The sequence below is a fragment of the Dermacentor albipictus genome, chromosome 9 (genome assembly GCF_038994185.2).
Source record: "Dermacentor albipictus isolate Rhodes 1998 colony chromosome 9, USDA_Dalb.pri_finalv2, whole genome shotgun sequence".
NCBI lineage: Eukaryota > Metazoa > Arthropoda > Arachnida > Ixodida > Ixodidae > Dermacentor > Dermacentor albipictus.
In genome coordinates, this window is record NC_091829.1 from 46579712 (window position 1) to 46601374 (window position 21663).

Below are 21663 nucleotides of genomic sequence, written 5' to 3' on the forward strand. Positions count from 1 at the left end.
GGAATTTCGACCGTGACGTCATAAAGCAGAGTGCACAGGCTTTGTGATACCTAGGTGGCGTTGGTCTTGCACGTACGTGGAGGAAGGAGATGGAAGGGGGGGGGGGGGGGCTGGGGAAGCGTTGCATGACAACGTTGTGACGTCTTTGGACTCGAAACGGGGATCGTATGAGCGCGAGGTCGAGGGTTTTAATTCTTGCCTACATGGCGGTCTTATTCCGATGGGGGCGCAATACAAGAAGGCCCGTGCGCTGCACTTTTGAGTCCACGTTAGGGGCCTCTATACATCATCATCATCAGCAGCAGCCTATTTTATGTCCACTGCAGGACGAAGGCCTCTCCATGCGATCTCCAATTACCCCTGTCCTGCGCCAACAAATTCCAACTAGCGCCTGCCAATTTCTTCTTGCCATCCTCTGCTGCGTTACAGGTCTGACCGCCGCCTTGGTCAGGTGCTCCGCAGCTGCTGGGAGCTGAGGGCCATTGGTTGATCGAATGAGTCATTCGGGATGGAGTGGCCGAATACTGCACCAGGGAGGCCAACTCCTGTTGTGGTGAGGAAGTGTCTTTTGTTGAACTTTAGCGAGTCTTCCTAATTGGATTAGTATAGCCCCACTGGCTCTCGGCATTTTTGCCGGTGTCAGGCGCCACTCCAAGTCTGGAGACGTAGTGTACTGGAGCAGGTGAATTCGAGAGACCTCTATACAGTCAGAAGTAATTCGGAACATCCCTTTAACTCCCACCAGTTGTGTCTTTGAGAGTGTCTGTGTTGTTTCGGGACATTGAACCACGTAAGTCAATCATGGCATGAAATTCTATATGCCTGACCGAAACATAAATAAATGAAATGTCGGTTCTTTGCACAGTTTGGGCTCGAATGAAGACGACAGGCGGCATAGCGAATACGTGATCGCCCCCAGTTTTCGAATGACCCATCTTTTCTTCTTATATACTGGAATTGGAAGGCAGCTATGTTCAGCGAGGGGTCGACGACATTTACGACACGGCAAACGTGAGCGTGCGTCACTGCAGAGGCTGCTCCTTGCTTCAAGCTTGTTGCAATGCGATCTTTCGCCTCTTAATATAGAGCGTTGCAGTAGGGTGCTGCAAGTGTAGCTTGTGCACGCAAAAAAAACGCAGGTTTCTATTAGATCTTTGAGACCCAAGGGCTTGCGCTGCAAGCACAACGTACGCCGTTTGTGCACCCTAATCAGCATATCTGTAAAGCTTTATGAAGCTCTCTGTTATCTTCCAGGCTCTGCAGTGGTGCTATCCACCCGTGGGAAAAGCAACCTGAAACTGAGAGCGCGGGGAGAAGACAAGTGAACCCGCATTCACAAAAAGCTTGTACGCTAGAAATAATCGTAAGAAAAAAAAAATTTTAGCCAATCCTGATGCTCGACATACTATAAGAGAAGGGGGTTCGACAATAGCGAAGAGCACTTAGGAACGAGAAGGTTCGTAAGTTCAGCGCTGCATGGGGCTTTTGTAACATACTGTGTCGTGAGGTTCAAGGGCTGAATATATACGGTTTGCCACGTGGCGCGTCGTTCAGCTGCTGAGCGCGAGATCGCGGGTTCGAATCCCGGCCGTATCTGCCGCATTCCGATGGCGATGGAATGCAGAAACGTTCTTGCGGAGTTCAAAGTTAAAGTATTTTATTTAGGCATCAAAACACTTACCTAAGAGGCAGACAGAAAGGCAATTAATGCCTGACGGAGCGTCAGCCCCCTTGCCCCCGCTTCCCAAACACATCACCCTACATCACTATGCTAATTGCTACATTGCCCGTCGGCTAAACTTTGAACATAAATCAGTTGAAACCTTTATTTGAAGACACAAAAATTCTTTCTAGACACAGATGCCAAACCACGCGGAAAATTATCGAGGCTTTCCACATAAAAAGATCAGGAGACACTTGCGTCAGTCATGCTTCGTTGTCTCTGTTAGATTGCGAATTTAAGTACCTTCGCAATACGTGTACTAATCTGAAATAATTTTTGTTCTTTGACTTCCATACCCCCTGATATGTTTAACTGATGTTTGTACCATGTCATGTTCTTATGCTACGGTTTTTGCAATCACCTATATATATGTTCTTCGTTTCAATAAAGATATAGTTGAGAGTTAGCGCTCGTACTGTCTGCTCCTTTCTAGTTCACTTCGCGCTAGAAGCCAAAAATCATGTTACCATACCAGCTCGCCCAACTGTCTATCCTTTTGCAAAATTTCGGGCCAGACTCATCTCCATCGCGATTAATGCACAGCTATGAACGAATGATATTTGTTTCATGTAGTACAGAAAAATCGGCCAAAACAAATAAACAGGAACAATAAAAAAACGAACCTTACAACTGAACCAACATTTCGTGCTCACTTAACACTCCTAGAGAGAGAAGAAACTTTATTAATGAATGGACACCCCGAGAGAAAAAGCGAAAAACATTTCAACATTGTGTGCCAAGAAGGTATCTGCTTATGTTCTCTTTAAATGCTTGCGCTGAGATATCTTCTGTAATAACGGTCATAGCTGTTTCCTGTTTATTCAAGAAGTTAGTAATCTGGTATGATAAATTTTGTGAACCGTAGTTAGTGCGGATCTTTTTTTTTTGTTATAAGTGGTATGCCGGGGGTTGTACGAGTATTCTTTATGGACGTATTTATCTAAGAACAAGGATAACTTCTGTTTCATATGAGTGTCTATAACTAACGCTAATTTTTTACACAGAATGTTTGTGCTAGTCGAGATTCGATGCTTTTGAAATAATGGGGCAGAGTGCGAACGTGAATGTGCCGAGAGGTGAACGTTAAGGAACACCAGATAGTGAAAGCTGATATAGAACCGTCAACTGTTGTAGCTTTCGTTTAGTACTAACGTCAATTGCTTTAATGTGTTATCTGTTGCCTGTATTCTTCGCGTCTTCTTTTGCGTCTGCACTTAACGTTTGCACCTCCGATGTTCTAGCTATTCTCGACCCAGGTGTCACGACGCCCTGTCGTCTGTTCAACCTCTCAGCGATGCTGAAGAATTAACCAAGCCTTGAGGTAGGTGTGTCGCGTGCGTGTAGGCGTGTTCCTTTGCGGTAGTTTACTTGTTGCATGTTTCCGTCTTTAAATTGTGTGAGCCACTACGCGCCGTCGTGGTAGAAGCTTGGGAGCGCCGAAAAACGCACCCGCATCACGCACAGGGCGCACAAGCGCTCATTCTCACGCTGACGTTATCATTTTGCACTGCATACATGTCACGCTATTAGGCGCGTTATATTATGCACAGTACGCGCCGACCGTCATCATCACAATGGTTACACAGCACTTGTACACTTGGGGTATGGGGGCGTTCTCGAGAGTTCGTATCTGTCCTTCAGGCGTTGCCGTAAACAAAGTGTCGATGCAGTCCGGGATTCTCCGCAGCACCCGGTTCAGTCAGTGTCCAGCGCCCGTATCGTTCGTGGCTGCTGCGACGTTTCATTGAGCATATTGCGGTGGATAGATGTATGTAGGCGGTGGCGGTGGTGGCATTATAGACGATGGGACTATCGGTGCCGACGGCCGTTGCGTAGGCACCGTGGGTGGCTCTGCGTAGGGCGCCATGTTGTGGCCAACGTAGATGGCCTCTTGCGGGTAAGGTGGCGCCTGCTGCTGGTAGTAGTACGGCTGCGGGTACGGGGCGACCGGAGATGCCATTGCGCACGGTACCGGCTGCTGCGTGTAGCTGCGCACAGCTGGGCCGGGCGCGGCCGGCGCCCTTGGAGAAGGTACGAGCGGCTGCTGTGCTTCCTGCAAGACGCCAGTCGTTGGTGAACGCTTTAAGTAAAAGAGAGAGGAAGAAGAGACGATACTGTACTGCGTGAATAATCTTTGTCTTGGTGCATTTGGGTAAAAAACGATAAAATGAAAGATAGTAAACACTTTGCAGGTATTTGAAAGCAAGGCTAGGCTGTACAAAACTTGAAAAAAAAATATATTGATGCGTTAATTTGGGATGAAAGGAGAAAAATCGGGTTCGTAATGCGTTCGGTCGCGCTGCGAAAAAAAAAGAGTATATTGTACGAAATATTTTCTCTCCTTAAACTCCAAACGCAGAAAACGACAAAAAAGAAAAAAAGAGAAAAACAAGGCCAACTATTGCTAATGCTCCGCGGTCATTCTGCGTCCGTTGCAGCAAGAAGTTCAAGCCACTTAAACGTAATTAACCACATGTTTGACAGGAGATTAGTGTACAGGTGCAGCTCGTTGAATTTCAGGATTGGGGTTTTATTGTAATTGAGGTTTTATCGGTTGTTGGCGTACTGTTCTAAAGATAAAAATATATATCACTTGGCAGTTTACTTCCACTGTAGACAAATCTGTAGCACGTTGTAGTTTTCCAGTTTTTCGAGATCATTGGATAACCGAACCAATACGAAAGTGTCTAACTGCAGATGCACTGTTCGCGGTAGCCTGTGATGAACTTGCCGGTTGAGGCTCACGGGCTCAGCAGTGAAGAACATGCAGAAAGCATTAAAAATTGTCTCCACATAACTCTTCAACCGTATTGTATGTTTTCACGCTGTTTAAGAGCAGGAGAAGTTACTCTTACAAGGAACGTAAAATACTGTGCTCCGATTCACAAACACCTGCACGTATGAGTTTGTGCGAGGATTGAGGGGGGGAGGGGGTCGTTGTGAGAATTGGCGCAATAATTATCGCAACATTTTCTCTGCCTTCATGTATTACGAGTGGATGGCCAGTCACTTCGCCAAGGCGCTCTGCGATACATCGGCGAGGCCGAAACCCACGTGACACCGCCTACCAGGCATTTCGTGCTCGCTGCCGACGTTCGGAGTTATTTCCTTTTCTTATCGGTTCAAGAGGTCGCGGGATCGAATCCTGGCCACGGCGGCCGCATTTCGATGGGGGCGAAATGCGAAAACACCCGTGTACTTAGATTTAGGTGCACGTTAAAGAACCCCAGGAGGTCGAAATTTCCGGAGTCCTCCACTACGGCGTGCCTCATAATCAGAAAGTGGTTTTGGCACGTTAAACCCCATAATTTAATTTTTTTTAATCGGTTCAAGGCAGCCATTCAGCACTGATCGTTGGGCCGCAACTTACCTCTTCGCGCGACCTCCTAGCGCATGAGCACCAGCACACGAACAGTAAGGCAACCACGACCAGGATCGCAAACACGATGGCCCCCATTTTGGCCTCGGGAGTCTTGTTGAAGTCATCCCCTACGTGTGAGCACGTGGGGAGGCGACGTCAATATAAGGCTCCGTTCTCGTCGGGTTTCACCACTGCACGAAGCTTTGAATGCCAACGGCAACAAAATATTGGGCCGAGTAAAAAAAAAAAACCATTTTAGATAGTTTATAGACGTAGAGCTGTCTCCTTGTCTTGAATGGCTTTTGTAGTAAATGGTGTTTGTTAATGGTAATATACGACGTGTTTCCCCGCACAGGGTTACAGTAATTTACGGGAGGGGCAGATTTTGAATTGCAGAGTTGCAATTTCATCTTAGATGGAACTATATATATGTACCTGCCGGAATTTACACAGTATGCCACAATCACTTGCCAAGCATCCTGCCACACGGTCGACATGTGTATGCCAGTTCAGGTGCCGATTGAAATTCATGCCTATAGTGTCTCCACTCAACATGCACATTTTGTGACCCTAAGTTAGAGTAGGGTTACGATTGACAACTTCTTGCACAGGTGTAAACAATGCGGCTTTAGTTTAGCTGACGTTGATTTCTAAGCATTTTATTCTTTTCTACTCTAGTAATGTTTGTAATGCAGTATTCGCCAGATAGGTAAGCTCGTGAACGTCATTAGACTGGAAACTACTGTTTAATATTTACGTAAGTGACATAACCAGGTTAACTGGGCGCTCCAAGTGCGTCATGTACGCAGACGACAGTGCGTACAGAATGCACTTGATACGCTCAGTTAGCCTGGTTATGTCATTTACGTAAATAACAAATAGTAGTAGTGGCAAAATGCTTCCCCGTGGAACTGCATGTGTTATATTTAATGAAGAGCAACAGGAACGTTTCTTTTTATTATTGCAACGCGTAATGAAGGATTCCTGGCGTGCCTGGAGTTTGTTATCTGCAAAGACGCGCACTGAAAATATGTGATAGGAGGAAAATAGATTCTTTAATCAAAGCCTGAGACGCCTGTTCTGACTTCTGCAGTATATCTACAGTGATAGCGGTTGAGGGGGAATAACCGCCTTAAAAGTAACAGCTACGGAATATTTTATAGCGACAGTGGTTGCTGGCGCGAATAACCGTTTTAAAGGGGGCAATAACTGCAAAATATTTTATTGTGATGGCGGTTCAGGTTGAATAACCGCCTTAAGAGTAACAATAACCGGCATACTTACAGCGATAGCGGTTGCCGGTGAATAATCGCTTTAAAAGTAACAATAAGCGTGGAATCCTTTACTGAAATACCTATTGCGGGATTTTAATTTATGAAGTATAGAAAGGTAATCGGTGCAGAGTTTTAAGTGTCCGGAGTAGTCGTTGTTTGTAAGAGCGTGTTCAATATATTTTGTCAAAATTATATCTCAGTGGGAAGTCCATCTGCTTGTGACATGACTCCGCGTCGCACAACGTATGTTTGCTACGCCTGTCTGCAGAGGACGCTCAACGTCAAGGGATACGAGACACTCAGCCGCGGATTTGCTACAAAAATCATTAGATGGCGCTGCGATTGCTCTGCTACTAAAACCCCTTAAACTTCGTAAAGTAGCGATAGTCTCCTCCTCCGCCTTCACTCCTTCTCGTTTCTCCTCTATTTCACGCTCTCTCTTCGACCGTGGCGCCGCCTACACAGTTCGAGCATAGCAACGGCGCCAACATGCGCTCCTCGCCATCCCGTAGACGCTTCTCGAGCAAAAATGGCGCTGATGCACGGCGCGAGGGCCCACGTGATGCTATTAGGCCAATAGCGACGCGGCGTCGGCCTCGGCCAGAGCGCGCGAGGAGCAGGCGGCATTCTTCAAAGCGTGCCGCTACTTTACGAAGTTTAAGGGGCTTTATCTGCTACTATGGGAACGATGGTTAGTGCGTGCGTGGACTTGTATAACCTTCGTGACTTAGCGGCTTTAGGCGTTCTTGTGACGCTGCTTATTGCACTTTATCTCTCAAAAATTTTCAAGCATCGATTGTTTTCTGCACAGAGCAAGGTACAGCGCGCACGCGTGATCATTGTGAATCGTTGCGTTTGTACCGCGGTATTTTGTTGAAGATTACCAATCTGAAAAGTGGCAAAGCCGTTTGAAGACAGAAGGCCGAAGTTTAGGCAAATCTATGTGCTAGCCATTGTCCTCCATGCTGCCAGAGCCTCCCTACTTCCAGTTCACATAGACACTGTAGTGCCAGAGTTATCCTCTAGTAAATTATTTATCTCTTGGGAGGGGGGGGGGGGGTTACTATAACCTCAGCATTGCCGCCGAGATCGGGTGGCGCCTGCTAAATACAGCGCGCACCGCCAGATCTCGGAGGCCATGCACGAAGCTGTTGCGATGCCCGTTTCTGTTAGTACGGCAGAGAGGTTAGTACGACGCTTACATGTGTAGTCGTGGTCGACCCCCAAGCGACGCACTATGTTAACGGAATTAGCTAGCGTCACATCAAACAAGAGGGCGAGCCAGACGCCCCTGCCAGCTGACCACGTCCGTGGATCCATGATGTCTGCGTAAAAGAAAAGAACAGATAAAGTTAAAAAAAATAGTTTTGAGCGAGTATGCAGAAAGCAATCCGTACGCTAGATTTATTTGTTAGAAGTGCCAGCCAAATGTGACAACGAACTTATTATCGAAGGAGACCAGAAAATGACAAACAATATTTACTAATAACAAAGTTTGGGCTCCATATAGCTCTCAGGGAGACGTGGAATCGGATGTTGTAGTGATTACAGTTCAGTAAAGGAGCGTGAAAATCTTTCCTGCAGGTTCGCCATATATTCGTATGGGGCCTGCAGGCACAGTAGGTGAATGTACTTAGATTTGGAGGAACGTCGCGTGGCCCCGGAATGTAAAAACTAATCTTATAATTTTGTGTATATACACTCATTATCATGTAGTCCAGGCGTAAAGCACTATTAGTATTAAGTTGCAAAATACAATAGAGAAAATACAAAATACATGATGAAAGCCATTGATGATGACAGTTTTCGACATGCTGTTCTGTATGTTGTATGCGTGATTAGAAAGAATTTGAGCACTGTTCGCTTCACTATGCTGAGTGCTTGTAGCCTCTGCGTTATACGGGGCTATGAGCCATTGAATTTTTCGCTTGCTGACAGGAGCAGGAATGCTTACGGGGGTATGAGACATTGATGAGGATAGTTTTTGTTCACGGAGAACAAAAATTCACGGAACCCTAGCCATATACAGCTTCGCTGTGAAAGATTACGAATTCTTAACTTTCATCTGCTGCGTCTACGAATGTTGACTCAACTCCTAAACTCGCAGATAAAATACTTGAGGGGCGGGCTATTTTACTTTCATTGGGCTTTAAAACGGCGAGCAAGCCGGGAAATTCGCTCAGTGCAAATCTCTACTTAGAAGCAACAATGAGAGAGAACACACTACATGACGACATACATAACGAACCCGGTACGCATATACCACGCCGAACACGACGTACTGTACATAGCGACACACAAGCATGCCAGACGTCTATAGCCTACAACTCTTTGCTGTAAAAACACTTGGCGCGTATAGTAAATTTTGAAGCGCAGTATTAGTCTGAAGTGCCCTAAGATGTATTCGACGCGTTTTAAACGTAACTATTTTAACAAGCGTTTCTGATTTCGGCGTGCAGCACGCAGCACGTGAAAAAGGTTGATGTTCTTTTATCTAAAGCCCCTGTATCTAAAACGATTGATAGAGCTTGACGTCAGAGGATTGTTGTTATCAGCTCTACTTCAAGGTCGCCACAAAACATGGCTTCCGAGGCTTCCCCGAACTTCCGCAGACACGTACACATTCCGTCATGCCAGATTTACGCTGATTGCTAACCTATACTATACTATACTATACTATACTATACTATACTATACTATACTATACTATACTATACTATACTATACTAACGGCCACGGCGGCTGCATTTTGATGGGGGCGAAATGCGAAAACACCCGTGTACTTAGATTTAGGTGCACGTTAAAGAACCCCAGGTGGTCGAAATTTCCGGAGTCCTCCACTACGGTGTGCCTCATAATCAGAAAGTGGTTCTGGCACGTTAAACCCCATAATTTTTTAAATACTATACTATACTATACTATACTATACTATACTATACTATACTATACTATACTATACTATACTATTGTTCACGTATACATGTGAACTGTATACGCGTTGCCTGTTGACGCGCAACGTGTTGTATGACATCACTAGAGTCAGCAAGAGAGAGAGAGAGAGAGAGAGAGAGAAATAATTCCTCCGCAAGTATTGCAGAGGCGCAGGAAAGTATCGCAGATTCAGAATAATGAAAACTTCGCGCGAAGGCCTCTCGACAGCGCCAGATCCTCTGCGTGAGAGATGACCTGCTCAATGACAGGCAGTGCCAAACTTCACTTAACCAACTAGTACAATTCAACAATTATAGATAGGCAATCCACACAGCAGCGTGCAACACTTGAATGAACGTCCAGCGGTTGTGTACGGATAAATGTAACCGACTAAGCAAGGAACTCACTGCTAGAATCGTGGCTCTTTCATCAGCAGTGGGCGTGCCACACACGTATTCGTCGCTGATGACGTCACGTCTTAGGAAGATGGCGTACGCTACCGTAAGTTAGAGCGCACATAACGCAAGGGCGCTGGCTGTTTGAGGAAAGACAAGATCGCATGAGAACTGAAGTCCTTCGCAGTTTTTCCCGTAGCTTGCCGTTTGGTTTGGCATCACTTATATATAGTGATGGCGCATACCCCCTGTGGGAGATTGGTCAAGAGCCGCGTGGCGTTGGAAACGACGCACGTTTATGGTTACCTGTAACAAAACCGAAATTTTGGAGGAGAAATGAATGAAAAACAACACGAAAAATTTATCGACAACGTCGCCTTGAAACAAGTAAATATTTACCCACGGCCGAACAAGCAACCCTCTCGCTCTTCAAGAGAGCATGCTCCCAGATAGATGGTGTCATTATTCGAAAACAAAATATACGTAGTTGTCGAAACCGAGCTTGCTTCTGTATATTATTTGCCTCGTCGTCAACGAAGTCGACTGCTGTTCTACGCTGAACACTGCGCCTACCATTGCCTTGCTCTGCTGCCTCTGCCTAAATAACCGGTATACGGTATACTCGTACGTCGCCGAGGCAAATGTCACTCAATTCCAAGAGAGCGACGTGGTTCATATTGCTACCTAGCGTTAGTACAGGAAGCGATCTCTGCAACTGAGAGTGTGTAGCTATAATGACGTTTCTCATCCCCCGCCCCCCTCCCCCCTTTCATGCACACTTTCTCAATATCCGCGCATGCATAGATGAATGAAACGCGACTACTAGACGAAGAGTGATGTGCGCGTGCATACGCAATTTTTCTACTCACGGAACTTGCAGCAACGCGGCAAGAATAGAGGAGCGTTCAGTTCCACGGCTGCCGAGCGGTTTGCGGAGTAAGCAAGTCAGCTGCGTCGAGGCGGGCCGGTCGCACGTGAGGCCTTATCGGTAGCGTCGATAGCGAGGCTGACACTCCCGGGGCGATGGGGACCGCGTGCTTCTGTGCGATGCTGGGGGCTCCCGGAATAGCGCTTCGAGATATTCCTGGAGATATCCGAGCTTGACCCTATACTGTCCCAGCTTTGTTATATTTTTTTTTCTTCTTAATTTCCTTTCCCTCGCTCTCTATTTGCTTGTGGTCGATTTGTGAAACAGCGTCACGGCGTATGCTTCGTCGTGGGAGTGAGTCATAGATTATCCGAGAAGGATATCGCATAGTGACCTTTGTGTGGATGCTTACTCACTCGACATTGCACTCGCATAGAGGAAGAAGCTTGACGTTTCGCTAGCGTGTGACATATCTTCGGTGCGTGCCAGTTTGATCCAGTACCAGCCACAGGCCCATTATAGCAGCTCTGCAGAAGTTCATCGAAGCGCCCGGAGGGTTACGCTGCTAGGGAGACCGCGGTGTACTCAAGCTAAATTTTGTACCCCAGCATAACAGAGGTCCTATCAAATTGTTTTTCTTATACTACACAATATTTCCTTTCTTATTGTCCTTTTCTTCTTGCATTTCTCGTGTGTACGCTTTTCATCAACTCCAGCGTGGCCTATCGCTCTCACAGGTATAGCCGCGATTTGAGGCCACAAGAACAGCCGCGTTCCGCGCCATGTCGCCTCCACAATTTCAGTGTGTTGGCTTGCGCCACGTTTCAAGGTCCTACCAGCGCGACGTCTTTCGTGTCTCGTTGAGCTTCTGGAATATATATATATAGCGAGTGATGTGTGTTCTTGGCGTTCAGTTGAAGCGATAGACAGCACGAAGGTCACTTCTCTCGCCGCTTCTGCGGCGTTTCCCCACGCCAGCGTTTCGACAGCGAGTGTCCGCGGTCATCGAGTGTGATGTGTTCATGTTTACTGTGCGCGCTGACACCACGCTTGTTAATTTAGTTAGCAAGCGAATGTTTACGAGTTGATACACCAATAAAATGATATCTTTACTTCGTATGGATGTCTGCTAATTTGCTATCGCAAGCGATGCTTCGCCTTTCTGGCGAAACTGACTTTTTGTTAGCTGACCAGCATGTATGCCTAGCTGCGTGTGACGAAAAGGCCCGCGTGAATGAACTTAAAAATTGAAATTTATCTTGCGTGCCGACAGATAACATTTGTGATATCGCTGTTCAGATGTAGTTGAGAGCGCGCAAAACATTTCACATGCGTATGTATTTATAAGTGCAACTGAAATTTTTTAACAGCCTTGAGAAAGAATGTCGAAAAAATGGAAAGTCGTCGGAGCAAGTTAATATGCATTGTTTGTCGGGTGACCTTTCCTTTACTGTAATGAACGGGGTATTGAGGCACCCTACACCAGAGTGCATTGTGGCGCCATCTAGACGACCCTAGCATCGTACAGAAGCCAGATAGTCAGATTGAGCAAAGCGGGTAGGGGTAGACGAAGACATACTCTGGCATATAGAAGAAAAAAGAAAACGAAAACTAAGATTTCACACGTAGCCTCTAAAATTTATGGCTTATGTGTATGCTTAAGTGTGTTTCTCGTGATTCGTTTTGCTCACAGTTTTAAGATGATGCAATCAATTAGCCGGCTCCCAAATCTTCATTAATGTAACTTTTTGTTTTGGCGTACTTTGCACCAACAGTTCATTTTAGTTAGTCGGCGAAGTACTTACACGGGCCAAAATTGGAACCAAGATTGCGTTTAGCACCAGAACTACAAAAATTTATATATATTTACGGGAACTTAACACGCAAAACTATATCAGTCAACGCAGCACGTCTTCCAATAAAACGGAATCCAGGCGGCGCGTGTGCAGCGGCCAGACCTTCTCGTGACAGTCGCGCGCCAATTCCAGAGAAGAAGAATCGCGAGTGCAAGCAGGGGCTGCCGATGTCCGAACGCTCAAGAAAAACGGGTCATGTCGACCACTGCGTCGCTTCGCGGAAGCAGTGCTTGGGTAAGCAGGGAGTCCTACGCATTCCCGACATATTTTCGCGGATGCGTGTCTCGAAACTGGTGCCTTCACGTGAAAAGAAAAGAAGAAAGAAAGAAGCAATCCTTTGCAGATGAATTTCAATCTCAGCAACTGACACGTCAAAGGCAAGGAAGCTAAAAAAGAGAGTCCTCACACTCAAGCATATGTTCGCAGGCGCTTCTTACTACAATTCATTACCGACGCCCCAGCCTATGCGGCCGCTGTAGGGCCCCCACCCTGGCATCAGCCCCTTCCCTTCGCAACCCTACAGCCGGTCTGGCCCCTATAGCTGGCATCGAACTCCTATAGCTGGCCTCTGAACGGTTAGACGTTCCAATGCGACGCGCGAAGCAACAATTACGAATTGCTGGCTATAGGAAAACCGTGCGAAAGGAAAGGTTGCAGTATATTCCAGTGAGGTACGCGCAAGCTCTTTATTTTATAATAATTAGTAGCGATATTTTAATAGCAAATACTCTGCGGCGGCCCTCACTCAGGCGGCGTGGCAGCATCGCGGCGCCAGCTTCCATCGCTGCAGCCGTACCAACTCCTAGCTGACCTCCAACGTAGAACTGGTATAAGGCCGCGTGAGAAACAAATAACTGCTTAAAAAAAAACGCGCGTATAAGTTGTCTGTTGGAATGAAGTACACGCAATGTAACTTTTATGTTATAATAACTTGTAAGTTTCGAAGCGAATTCAGGTTCCCGGGCACGTTGCGTTGCATTTATACATTTGATATCGACCACACCATTGCATGCACGTTGGCCTTCGATTCCGCACGAGAACCATCGCGGAACTCCTCTTAACAGCTTAGCTGAAAAATTTTATTGCGATAGAAATTATATGGACACTACAGGCGGATTTCTGCCGTCGCCGTGAGGGTTCCTATGAAGTCCAAGGGCGATAACTCATCGGTGCACGCCGCGTGCTGTATGTGCGAGTGAAAGCGTGCGAGGGTTGAGCCGGCGATCGCGGTTCAATCTCGCCCACGCAAGCGAGAGAAGCGGGGAGGAAGCGCGCCGTCTTTCGTCACGCGCAGATACGGGGGGGAGGAGCAGGGAGGGAGGGCAGGGAAAAGGAGAGAAGGGGCGTGTTCTACTACGGGCGGCCGCGCGTACCCACCCGCCCGGACCGCTGTAGCTTGACGGCCTTCTGCGACGTGAACAGAGACCGACGCGCGCTTTTTCGCGGCTTATAGTTCGCGTTAATGCGAGACGTAGCACGAAAGTCAATTCGCTCGCTGCTGCTGCCGTAGTTCCTCGCTGCTGCGTTTTGACAGTGAGTTTCCGTGGTCATCGAGTGAGATGTGTTCACGTTTGCTTGTGCACCTGTGATACCATGCTTGTTAATTTAGTTACTATCCCTATGTTTACAAGTTTATGCGGGAGATAAGACTACTATCCTGAATTCGTATTTGTCCACTAATCTGTTATCGCAATCGATGATTAGCCTTTCTAGCGAAACTGCAACTTCTTTTTCACCCCTAAGGATGCTGGTTCGTACCGCGACCAGCACCATTACCGTGAAGGCTGTAAACTGTTTTCTGTACCCGCTTATGCCAGCTCGAAACTTCTACTGCGGTGAGAGAAGTCATATGCGCTAAAACCTCGTTATAACGAAATTGAAGGGGGGAGTCAGAATTATTTCGTTATATTCATTACTTCTTTATATCCATTATTGCATTTACATGAATCTCTATGAGGATTTCCTTGGGAATTTCACCTCGTTGTATCCATTATATCGTCATATCCTGTTTGGTTATAACGAGGTTTGGGGAATTTCACCTCGTCGTATCCATTATATCGTCATATGCTGTTTCGTTAACGAGGTTTGTTTAGTTGAGAAGTGCATGCTGATTCTGACCATCTGGCGCGCACAGCAACTCGAATACTTTACAGTCATAACTGCTAAAGCTTATTTCATGTAGCTTTTGTGTCGCCGTGTTGTAAAATTTAGCCAAGAAAAGCGAATCTTCCTATGTACCCATCCGCAATTCGATCTTGCCTATTAAGGTAAGGGTGTTAGCCGCGGGATGAACCAGCTCCGTTATGAGGACGCTTTAACTCGGGAGCTGTTCTCAAATGTTCATTATTCAAATACATTTTAAGCACAGAAATGCTTTAATGAGACAACCCCTGGACCGATTAGAATGAAATTTTAGCGTTTGAGCGAGAAACCTCAATCCTAGTGACGCTAGGAAGAATCTTGATTAAGGGCCTGAAATATTTAGCAGTGATTATCGAAAATTGGCAAGGAAAAGAATAAATACATAAAAGAAGTACGAAGTACGATATCTGCACCAAAACAGATATCGCAGTTCTGTAAACTACATCTGTTCGAAAATCTAAAGCAGACAAATTTCTGATACGTGAATTTACAGCTTACGTGAATTCGTCGCAGTTTACAAGCGTTTTGCAAAAGTGTTGCTCATATAATAGCGGTGCGTATAAGAGTGGTGTATCATATGTCAATTTCGTCGACATTAAATGTAATATAGTCTAGCCCGGTTATAACGAAGTCGGCGGGAATCGGAAATCACTTCGCTATATCCACTATTTCGTAATATGTGGACTATGAAAAAGAAATGGAAACATGGGCATACCGATTTATTGCCGCTGAAAGAAGTCCAGCGTCCCCTGAACACGTTTCGCGAGTGTGGACTTCAGGATTGCGGCTTTCATACCACCCAACTGCGAACCGAAGATCTGGCCGAACTCCGGACTCCCGAGGTACATCCGTAGCGTGTCAACAGCTGCGATGGCCGCTGCGGAGGTGACCGGCTTAGGGGCACAACTAGCATCGTCGCATTCGCTGTCGGAGGCGCTGTCTGCCAAGGTCTCTTCCATGACACACAAGGACGTCGTCAGCCGCATTTTGCTCTTATTTTCGCGGAAAAAATCGCCTCGAGGACGCAAAAATCTGTTGACAGATTATTTTTCGTTTAGTATTAAATCTGTTCGTTATATCCGCTGACGCGCTCTTATTTACTTCGTTAAAACCGGACCCAAAATGTATTGAAAATGCAAAAATGGGAATGGGAAATTGAAATCCCTTCGTTATAACCGCTATTTCGCTATAAGTGGCTTCGTTATAACCGGGCTAGACTGTATTAGGTGAAGTTTACAGAACTGGGATATCATTTGAGAGCGCAGCTCTTAGGCGCCCGTTCCTGTGGCGAGCGTCGGCGGCGTCGGCGGCGTAACCGAGAGAACGAGCACAGCGAAAGAGGAAAGAGCGAACGCGGAGCGTGCGATGAGAGACGCGAGCCGCGAACGGCGGAGACCAATGAGAGCGACCCCTTCAGTGACGTGCGCGCGGGAAACTGGTGTCATGCGGACCCGCCCGACCTCTCGATGAGTCCTAGTAGAGACTAGAGACTTTTAGCTTGTACGCTATTCCGGTAAACGGGAGCGGTTTGGGCGGATTACCGGATGGTCGGGGCGTAAACGTGAGCGGCGAAGCCTCCTGGTGTTGCAGAGCTCAACCAGACAAACGCATAGCTTAAACTGCAGTAACTCACCATATCCTGCTTCGCCACTCGTGCAAATTTTTGGCAGCGGCGTAATTGTGAACACGATTACGCCACTGTCGAGAATTTACGCCAGCAGCTAAGCAGAATATAGTAATTAGCTCTGTATTTGTGTGGTTGAGCTTTGCGTCACCAGCTGGCGCCACCAATCTGGACGCTCACCTTCACGCCCCCGCTAAACTGGAAAACCGCCCGCGCTTGCCCGAATACCGGACACGCTAAAAGTCTCTACGTTTAGCGTATCCGCTATTCGGGCTAACCGGAGCGGTTTGGGCGGATTACCGGATGGTCGGGGGCGTAAACGTGAGCGGCCAGATTGGTGGCGCCAACTGGTGGTGCAAAGCACAGCCACCTAAACACAAGGCCAATTACTATATTCTTCTTAGCTGGCGTGTAAGTTTTCGACAGCGGCGTAATTGTGAACACAATTACGCCGCTGTCGTAATTGTGACGTAATTGTGAACAACAATTACGCCACTGCCGAAAATTTGCACTAGCAGCGAAGCAGAATAAAGTAGGTTACTGCAATTTTAGTTCTATGTTTGTCTGATTGAGCTCTACAACACCAGGCGGCTGCACCGCTCCGGCCGCTCACGTTTACGCCGCCGACCATCCGGTAATCCGTCCAAACCGCCCCGGTTTGCCGGATTAGTGGACACGCTAAAAGTCTCTAGTATCTGGTCTCAGCCGAACCGCTCGTTTCGTACTATATCATCTGCTCGCGTCAGGAGTCGCTCGCGCTTGCTTGGTTTGCTTTCATTCGCGCTTGTTTCGATTTTGTTTCGATTGTCATGGCTTGCTATTGTTTTGAAATCTGATTGTATGCGCGACGCGAAGTGTGTAGTACTTTCTGAAAGCCATGCGGCACCAGCGATTACACTGGAACCTTCGAGGAGTCGTGTACAAAAGCCGACGCGCTTGACCCGCAGATCAGATTTTCAGCGATTGGCAACTCTGCTACATGTCTCTGCCAAATTCTTGGACTCAATGTATCGCGAAATGAAAACACGTATGGAGCTGCGCTAAGATTTTGCATTAGGGAGTATCCTAGTCGTTAGTGAATTCTGTCATTGCTCAGTCGCATGGTCGCAAACTTGAAAGTTTTCTTTCTTTTCTTGTTTTTTTTGACATTCTGAATTTTCAATAATCTTTTGCAGGAAAGATCAATGGCATAAACAATCAAAGCTGCTTCCTTTCTTTTTACTGTAACAAATCTGGTCGAATTCTGTGCGTTGGTTGCCGACAAAGATTATTTATCCTTTCCCGTATATTTAGATAGGCGCCTCCGAAAGCTCCGTCTTAATGGGCGTGATTTTTTTTTGTCGCTTGTCCACCCACTGATTATTATTTACTGATAACTACGATTTCTGCAATGTGGCGACGTTATTGCGGGCACTCCCACACAAGTCACTCACTACCTAGAGAGCAGGAGCGATTCCTCCGAGCTCTGAAGGTTAAGGCAATCCCCCACCCAACCAGAAATCACCTCATAGCCCCTACACAATTTTCTCCGCAATGCCGCTTCTGCGCAGAGCCCGGGTTCCTCAGGTACATAGTAGAGGGTTGCAGAAGGCACCATCAAATCCTCCGAACCCTTAGCACACCAACGAACTTTGAGAGAGAGCCTTGGCCAGCTCTGACCTCGAGGATCAGCAACGGCTGATTGCGAGGGCCCAGGACGCGGCCCGAGCTCAAGGCATTCTGGAATGAGGACGCCTCTCCATAGCTGCATTTGCCTGATAAAAATGTTTATTCTCTCTCTCTACCTCCCTCCCTGGCACTCACGCATACGCACACACATGCATGAGTGCGTGTGTTGTTGTGCCATTACCACAAGCCCGGATTCCGAATCTGCAAGATGCAGGATCTATCCTGCGAGCGCCCTAATTCTCCCTTCACAAGTCAAGATGCTGAGCCGTCAGGCAGCGGTGCTCTGCGGAGAAGCATCGGCGAGCAGCGTGTTCAGACATGCACACAAGTGCCAGACAGCCCGGCGCCGCACCTCCTTTTGCATGGAGGTCACCGCGCGCGCGAACTTTGAACCGGGTGGCCAGCGCGGTCGCTGGTTGGACCTCTCGGACGACCGCCGAGTGCTGACTTTGTATTGGGCCGTTTGAGTGACAATGGTTCCTCGGGGATTATAAGGCCGCGATGAGCCACCTGGAAAACCGGATCCGCCGACCCACCGGGAGCACAGTGCCGCTCTCGACTGGGGTGAGATGTGTCGCGCGTTTTCGCCGGACGTCGCCGTGCGGGAACAGTCGCGTTTGCTGTGAGATCTCGGCCCCAGTGCCGACCCGTTCATGTCCTGTATAATGACCTGTATGCAGTGTATAAAGTCCCTTTTGTTATTCTCATCGACGCCTGGCTCGAAGTCTTCGCTACCAACGCTCTGTCACGAAACGGGTGACGAGCGCTACGGGACCACAAAGTCGTAATAGTGGTGCAGCGGTGCAAAGTCGTAACAGTGTGCACGCATCGTCGTCCGACGAGCTTTGAACTTTTGTTACTTTTTTTGAAAATATAAGTTTTCTTTGTGTAACTGTGTCTCTTCAGAAGCGCCGTCAGAATAGAGCACGACGCATGACTTTATACGTGAACTTATGCGCTTTTTCGCAGGTGTCGTCTACTGGTACGCACTCAAGGTACCCAGAAAGCACCGTTCCGGTAAGCTGGGTTCTTCCTGTTTTCGGTTTTGTAACTTGTTCGGGAGCCAGGTGGCCTGCATGGCAATTTATTGGCCGGTACCGGGCTACGGTTTTCACAATATGTATCACGCAGCCTTCCTCCTTGCAGCGTCGATACACATTTAGCCTTTCCGTTTATGGGATACCGGCAGAACTTGTTGAGCTAGTTGGTGTATGTTACTGAAGTACTAAAGCGCCAAACAGACGACGAGGAGCGCTCGTCCGTGTATACTGTGTCGTCTGTTTGGCGCTTTAGTAATTCAGCAGAATACCGGAACACTGGACAGAAGGATGCATGCCGCAGGCTGGCGGCGCCATCTTCCGATGCTGACATCGTTTACAGCACACATATCTTAATTAAAACGACCACGTTCTACCTACACACATTCTATTGCAAAAGCGGTGGCAACAATAATCATTAGTGTACAAAGGATTACATCTTCTTTTTCACAATCGGGGTCTACGATGACGCAGGACAGCTAAGTTCCTAGGGCGTTGTGGTTGAAGAAAGCGTCACAGGATGGGGCCACTAGTGCTGCCGCCGCCGTCGTCGCAATCGTTAATGCCTTAAATTCTCTAACCACATTTTATTTTGGAGTGGAGTTGCCAGTCGTTCAAATTTAATGCATTTGACTCGTTGATGTCGACGTAGCTGTTCACCGTAGAGTCACCGTAGCTGTTCCTATCGGTTTTATTGCATGTACAGTTAGCGCCGAAAGTGACTGCAACGCCGGCATTGCAACCCTCAACTGACACCCAAAATATGCCTCTCACTACTATTAAAAAAAATCAGCAATGTTTGCTCCGTGTAGATGCATAACCTTGACGAGGATATGTCGCTGACAAGAGCTTCTCTCACCGCATAGTCGTAGCAAGACTTCTAGAGGTATTAATAGCCCGTCTGAAAGCATGTAATTGACCTCCATCGTCTTTAACGAGAAAAGGAAGCTTCTGGCCAACGCAACTGCGTCGTTCACTTCGGCTAAGATAGAAACTGGCTTATCTATTGCCTTGTTCTCAGTATGCACCATGAACTTTCTCTTATCGTGAATGCGGGTCACAAGCACCTTACTGGTAAGTTGTCAACCTTGATAGGTGAAGCCCTACGTGAAATGCCTTTATCTGCTGTTGCAATAAAGGGACCTCTGGCGCTATCTGCGTACCTACAGGCAATACGTACACGTACTATAGAAGGGTTCCTTGGAAAAACCTGCTCCCGCGCTATTTTCAAAATCAGGATTTTCGCTCCTCCCGCTATAGGTGTTTGAGAACGAGTGGTAGAGATTAGGACTTAACATTTCGACAGTTGCGCCACTTCAACTTGTGGTTGGAGCAATACGCTCGGAATAACAAAATTACGGAACATGCACGGTAAAAAACAGGGCGGTGCGTCCGCCGGCCTGTGTAGAGAACTGTCTCGATCCGACAACCGTGCGTCTCTCTGATTATCTGCGCCGCGCGTCCCACACGTGCAGCCGGAACGGCGGCAGCAACAGCCGGTGGCGGTGATCGTCCCCAGCTACTCTATGGTGACGGTTGCCGTGGTCTGGGTCACTGGAGCGCTCTTCGGCGGCGTCGTGGGGGCGCTCGGGTACTTGGCCTTCGGGTACGTGACTGGGTCCGAGCCCGTGGTGCCCGCGACAACTGCAGCGACCACCACGACTACCACCACGACTACCACCACGACAGCACCTCCACCGCCTACGCCTCTACAGCCTACGCCTCCCCCTCCTACGCCTCCGCCTCCTACGCCTCCACCTCCTACGCCTCCGCCTCCTATGCTTCCACCCCCTACACCACCACCGCCCATACCACCACCTCCTACGCCTCCGCCTCGTACGCCTCCACCCCCTACACCACCACCTCCTACGCCTCCACCACCGCCGCCACGACCGCCACCGCCCCCGCCACCGCCACCACCTCCGCCCCCGCCACCACCACCGCCACCACCTCCGCCGCCGCCGCCTTCGCCGCCATCAGCGCGGACCCCACCGCCCTTCGTGGTTCGACCCGTTTGTTACTCGGCCAGCTGCATGAAGCTCGCGGAAGTCTACAGAAAGTCCGTGAATCACCTGGTCGACCCGTGTCAGAACTTCGGAGGGCACGTCTGTGGGCTGTTCCGAGGGCCCTACAGGAGCTTCTTCGAAAAGGTATATATATATGCTGCGACGGGGGGGGGGGGGGGGGGGGCATCGCTCAATAATTGTTCATAGGGAACTTTAGAAATAGCGCCACCCAAGCGTACCCGAAACCTCGCTTGCGTTCTTTTGTGCTCCTTTGGGCGTTCATTTTGCAAAGGCGTTTATTAGTCACCGGCGTTTGGGACCCACTGCAGGGCACGGACCCCCAACACGAGCGGCATTCACGAGCGAAAGCGCTGGACAGGATGACCCACTAGAAAGCGCCGGAGAGGATGACCCACTATATCGTTCCCATCAAGTGCTCATATGCTGCGTCCTAAAGCTCACGGCACGGTGCGAAAACGCGCTCACAGCGAAAGCAAAACATCGTGCGCGAACATGCATGCAGACGCGCAGTCTGTCGCTGCGAACCTGTGCGATCGCTGCATTGAGGCTTCATTCTGTTATGCTCCATTTGGTTATACAGACGGCTCACTGTAAGAACATATTTCACATATTTTACTCTCGGTGTTTGCCTACCTTTCACGCAAGAAGCCGGTTCTGGAGACTCAATCGCGGCGATCGCGCGCAACGGCGTTCACTGTACAGCGTCGATCACACTTGTCTAGAGTGGCCCGAAGGCTGCTCCGCACTGCGCCTGCGA

The 21663-nt window shown here is 48.2% G+C and overlaps 3 protein-coding genes across 8 annotated transcripts in view; 1 reads left to right on the forward strand and 2 right to left on the reverse strand.

Annotated features, from left to right (window-relative positions):
• LOC135897172 (leptin receptor gene-related protein) overlaps positions 1-21663 on the reverse strand; it is a 416125-nt gene that overhangs the window by 276934 nt on the left and 117528 nt on the right. The window lies entirely within an intron of this gene.
• LOC135897160 (cell division protein ZipA-like) lies at positions 1813-21613 on the reverse strand. Of its 4 annotated transcripts, XM_065425735.2 has the most exons (6): positions 10554-10637; positions 9930-9990; positions 9697-9824; positions 7561-7683; positions 5094-5212; positions 1813-3776 (listed from the first exon to the last, which is right to left on the reverse strand). In XM_065425735.2, the coding sequence occupies exons 4-6, from the start codon at positions 7676-7678 to the stop codon at positions 3465-3467; spliced, it is 549 nt and encodes a 182-aa protein (XP_065281807.1). In that variant the 5' UTR covers positions 7679-7683; positions 9697-9824; positions 9930-9990; positions 10554-10637; the 3' UTR covers positions 1813-3464. The 4 variants fall into 4 exon arrangements, with proteins under 4 accessions (XP_065281807.1, XP_065281806.1, XP_065281808.1 ...); XM_065425734.2 differs by having other exon boundaries at positions 9697-9990; positions 10554-10647; XM_065425736.1 differs by lacking the exons at positions 9697-9824; positions 9930-9990; positions 10554-10637 and adding an exon at positions 21540-21613.
• LOC135897159 (uncharacterized) overlaps positions 12533-21663 on the forward strand; it is a 33498-nt gene continuing 24367 nt past the window's right edge. For all 3 annotated transcript variants that reach the window (XM_065425732.2, XM_065425730.2, XM_065425731.2), the window contains exons 1-3: positions 12533-12642; positions 18812-18859; positions 20355-21029. In XM_065425732.2, the coding sequence (XP_065281804.1) occupies positions 12604-12642; positions 18812-18859; positions 20355-21029 (762 nt within the window). In that variant the 5' untranslated portion in view covers positions 12533-12603. The remainder of the gene's footprint in view (positions 12643-18811; positions 18860-20354; positions 21030-21663) is intronic.

Coding starts and splice junctions, on each gene's coding strand:
- LOC135897160 (XM_065425736.1), bottom strand. CDS start 7,678: ATGGATCCACGGACGTGGTCAGCTGGCAGGGGCGTCTGGCTCGCCCTC. Junction 5,213..7,560: donor GGTCGACCACGACTACACAT/GTAAGCGTCGTA, acceptor GCTCACACGTAG/GGGATGACTTCAACAAGACT. Junction 3,777..5,093: donor CTAGGAGGTCGCGCGAAGAG/GTAAGTTGCGGC, acceptor GGCGTCTTGCAG/GAAGCACAGCAGCCGCTCGT.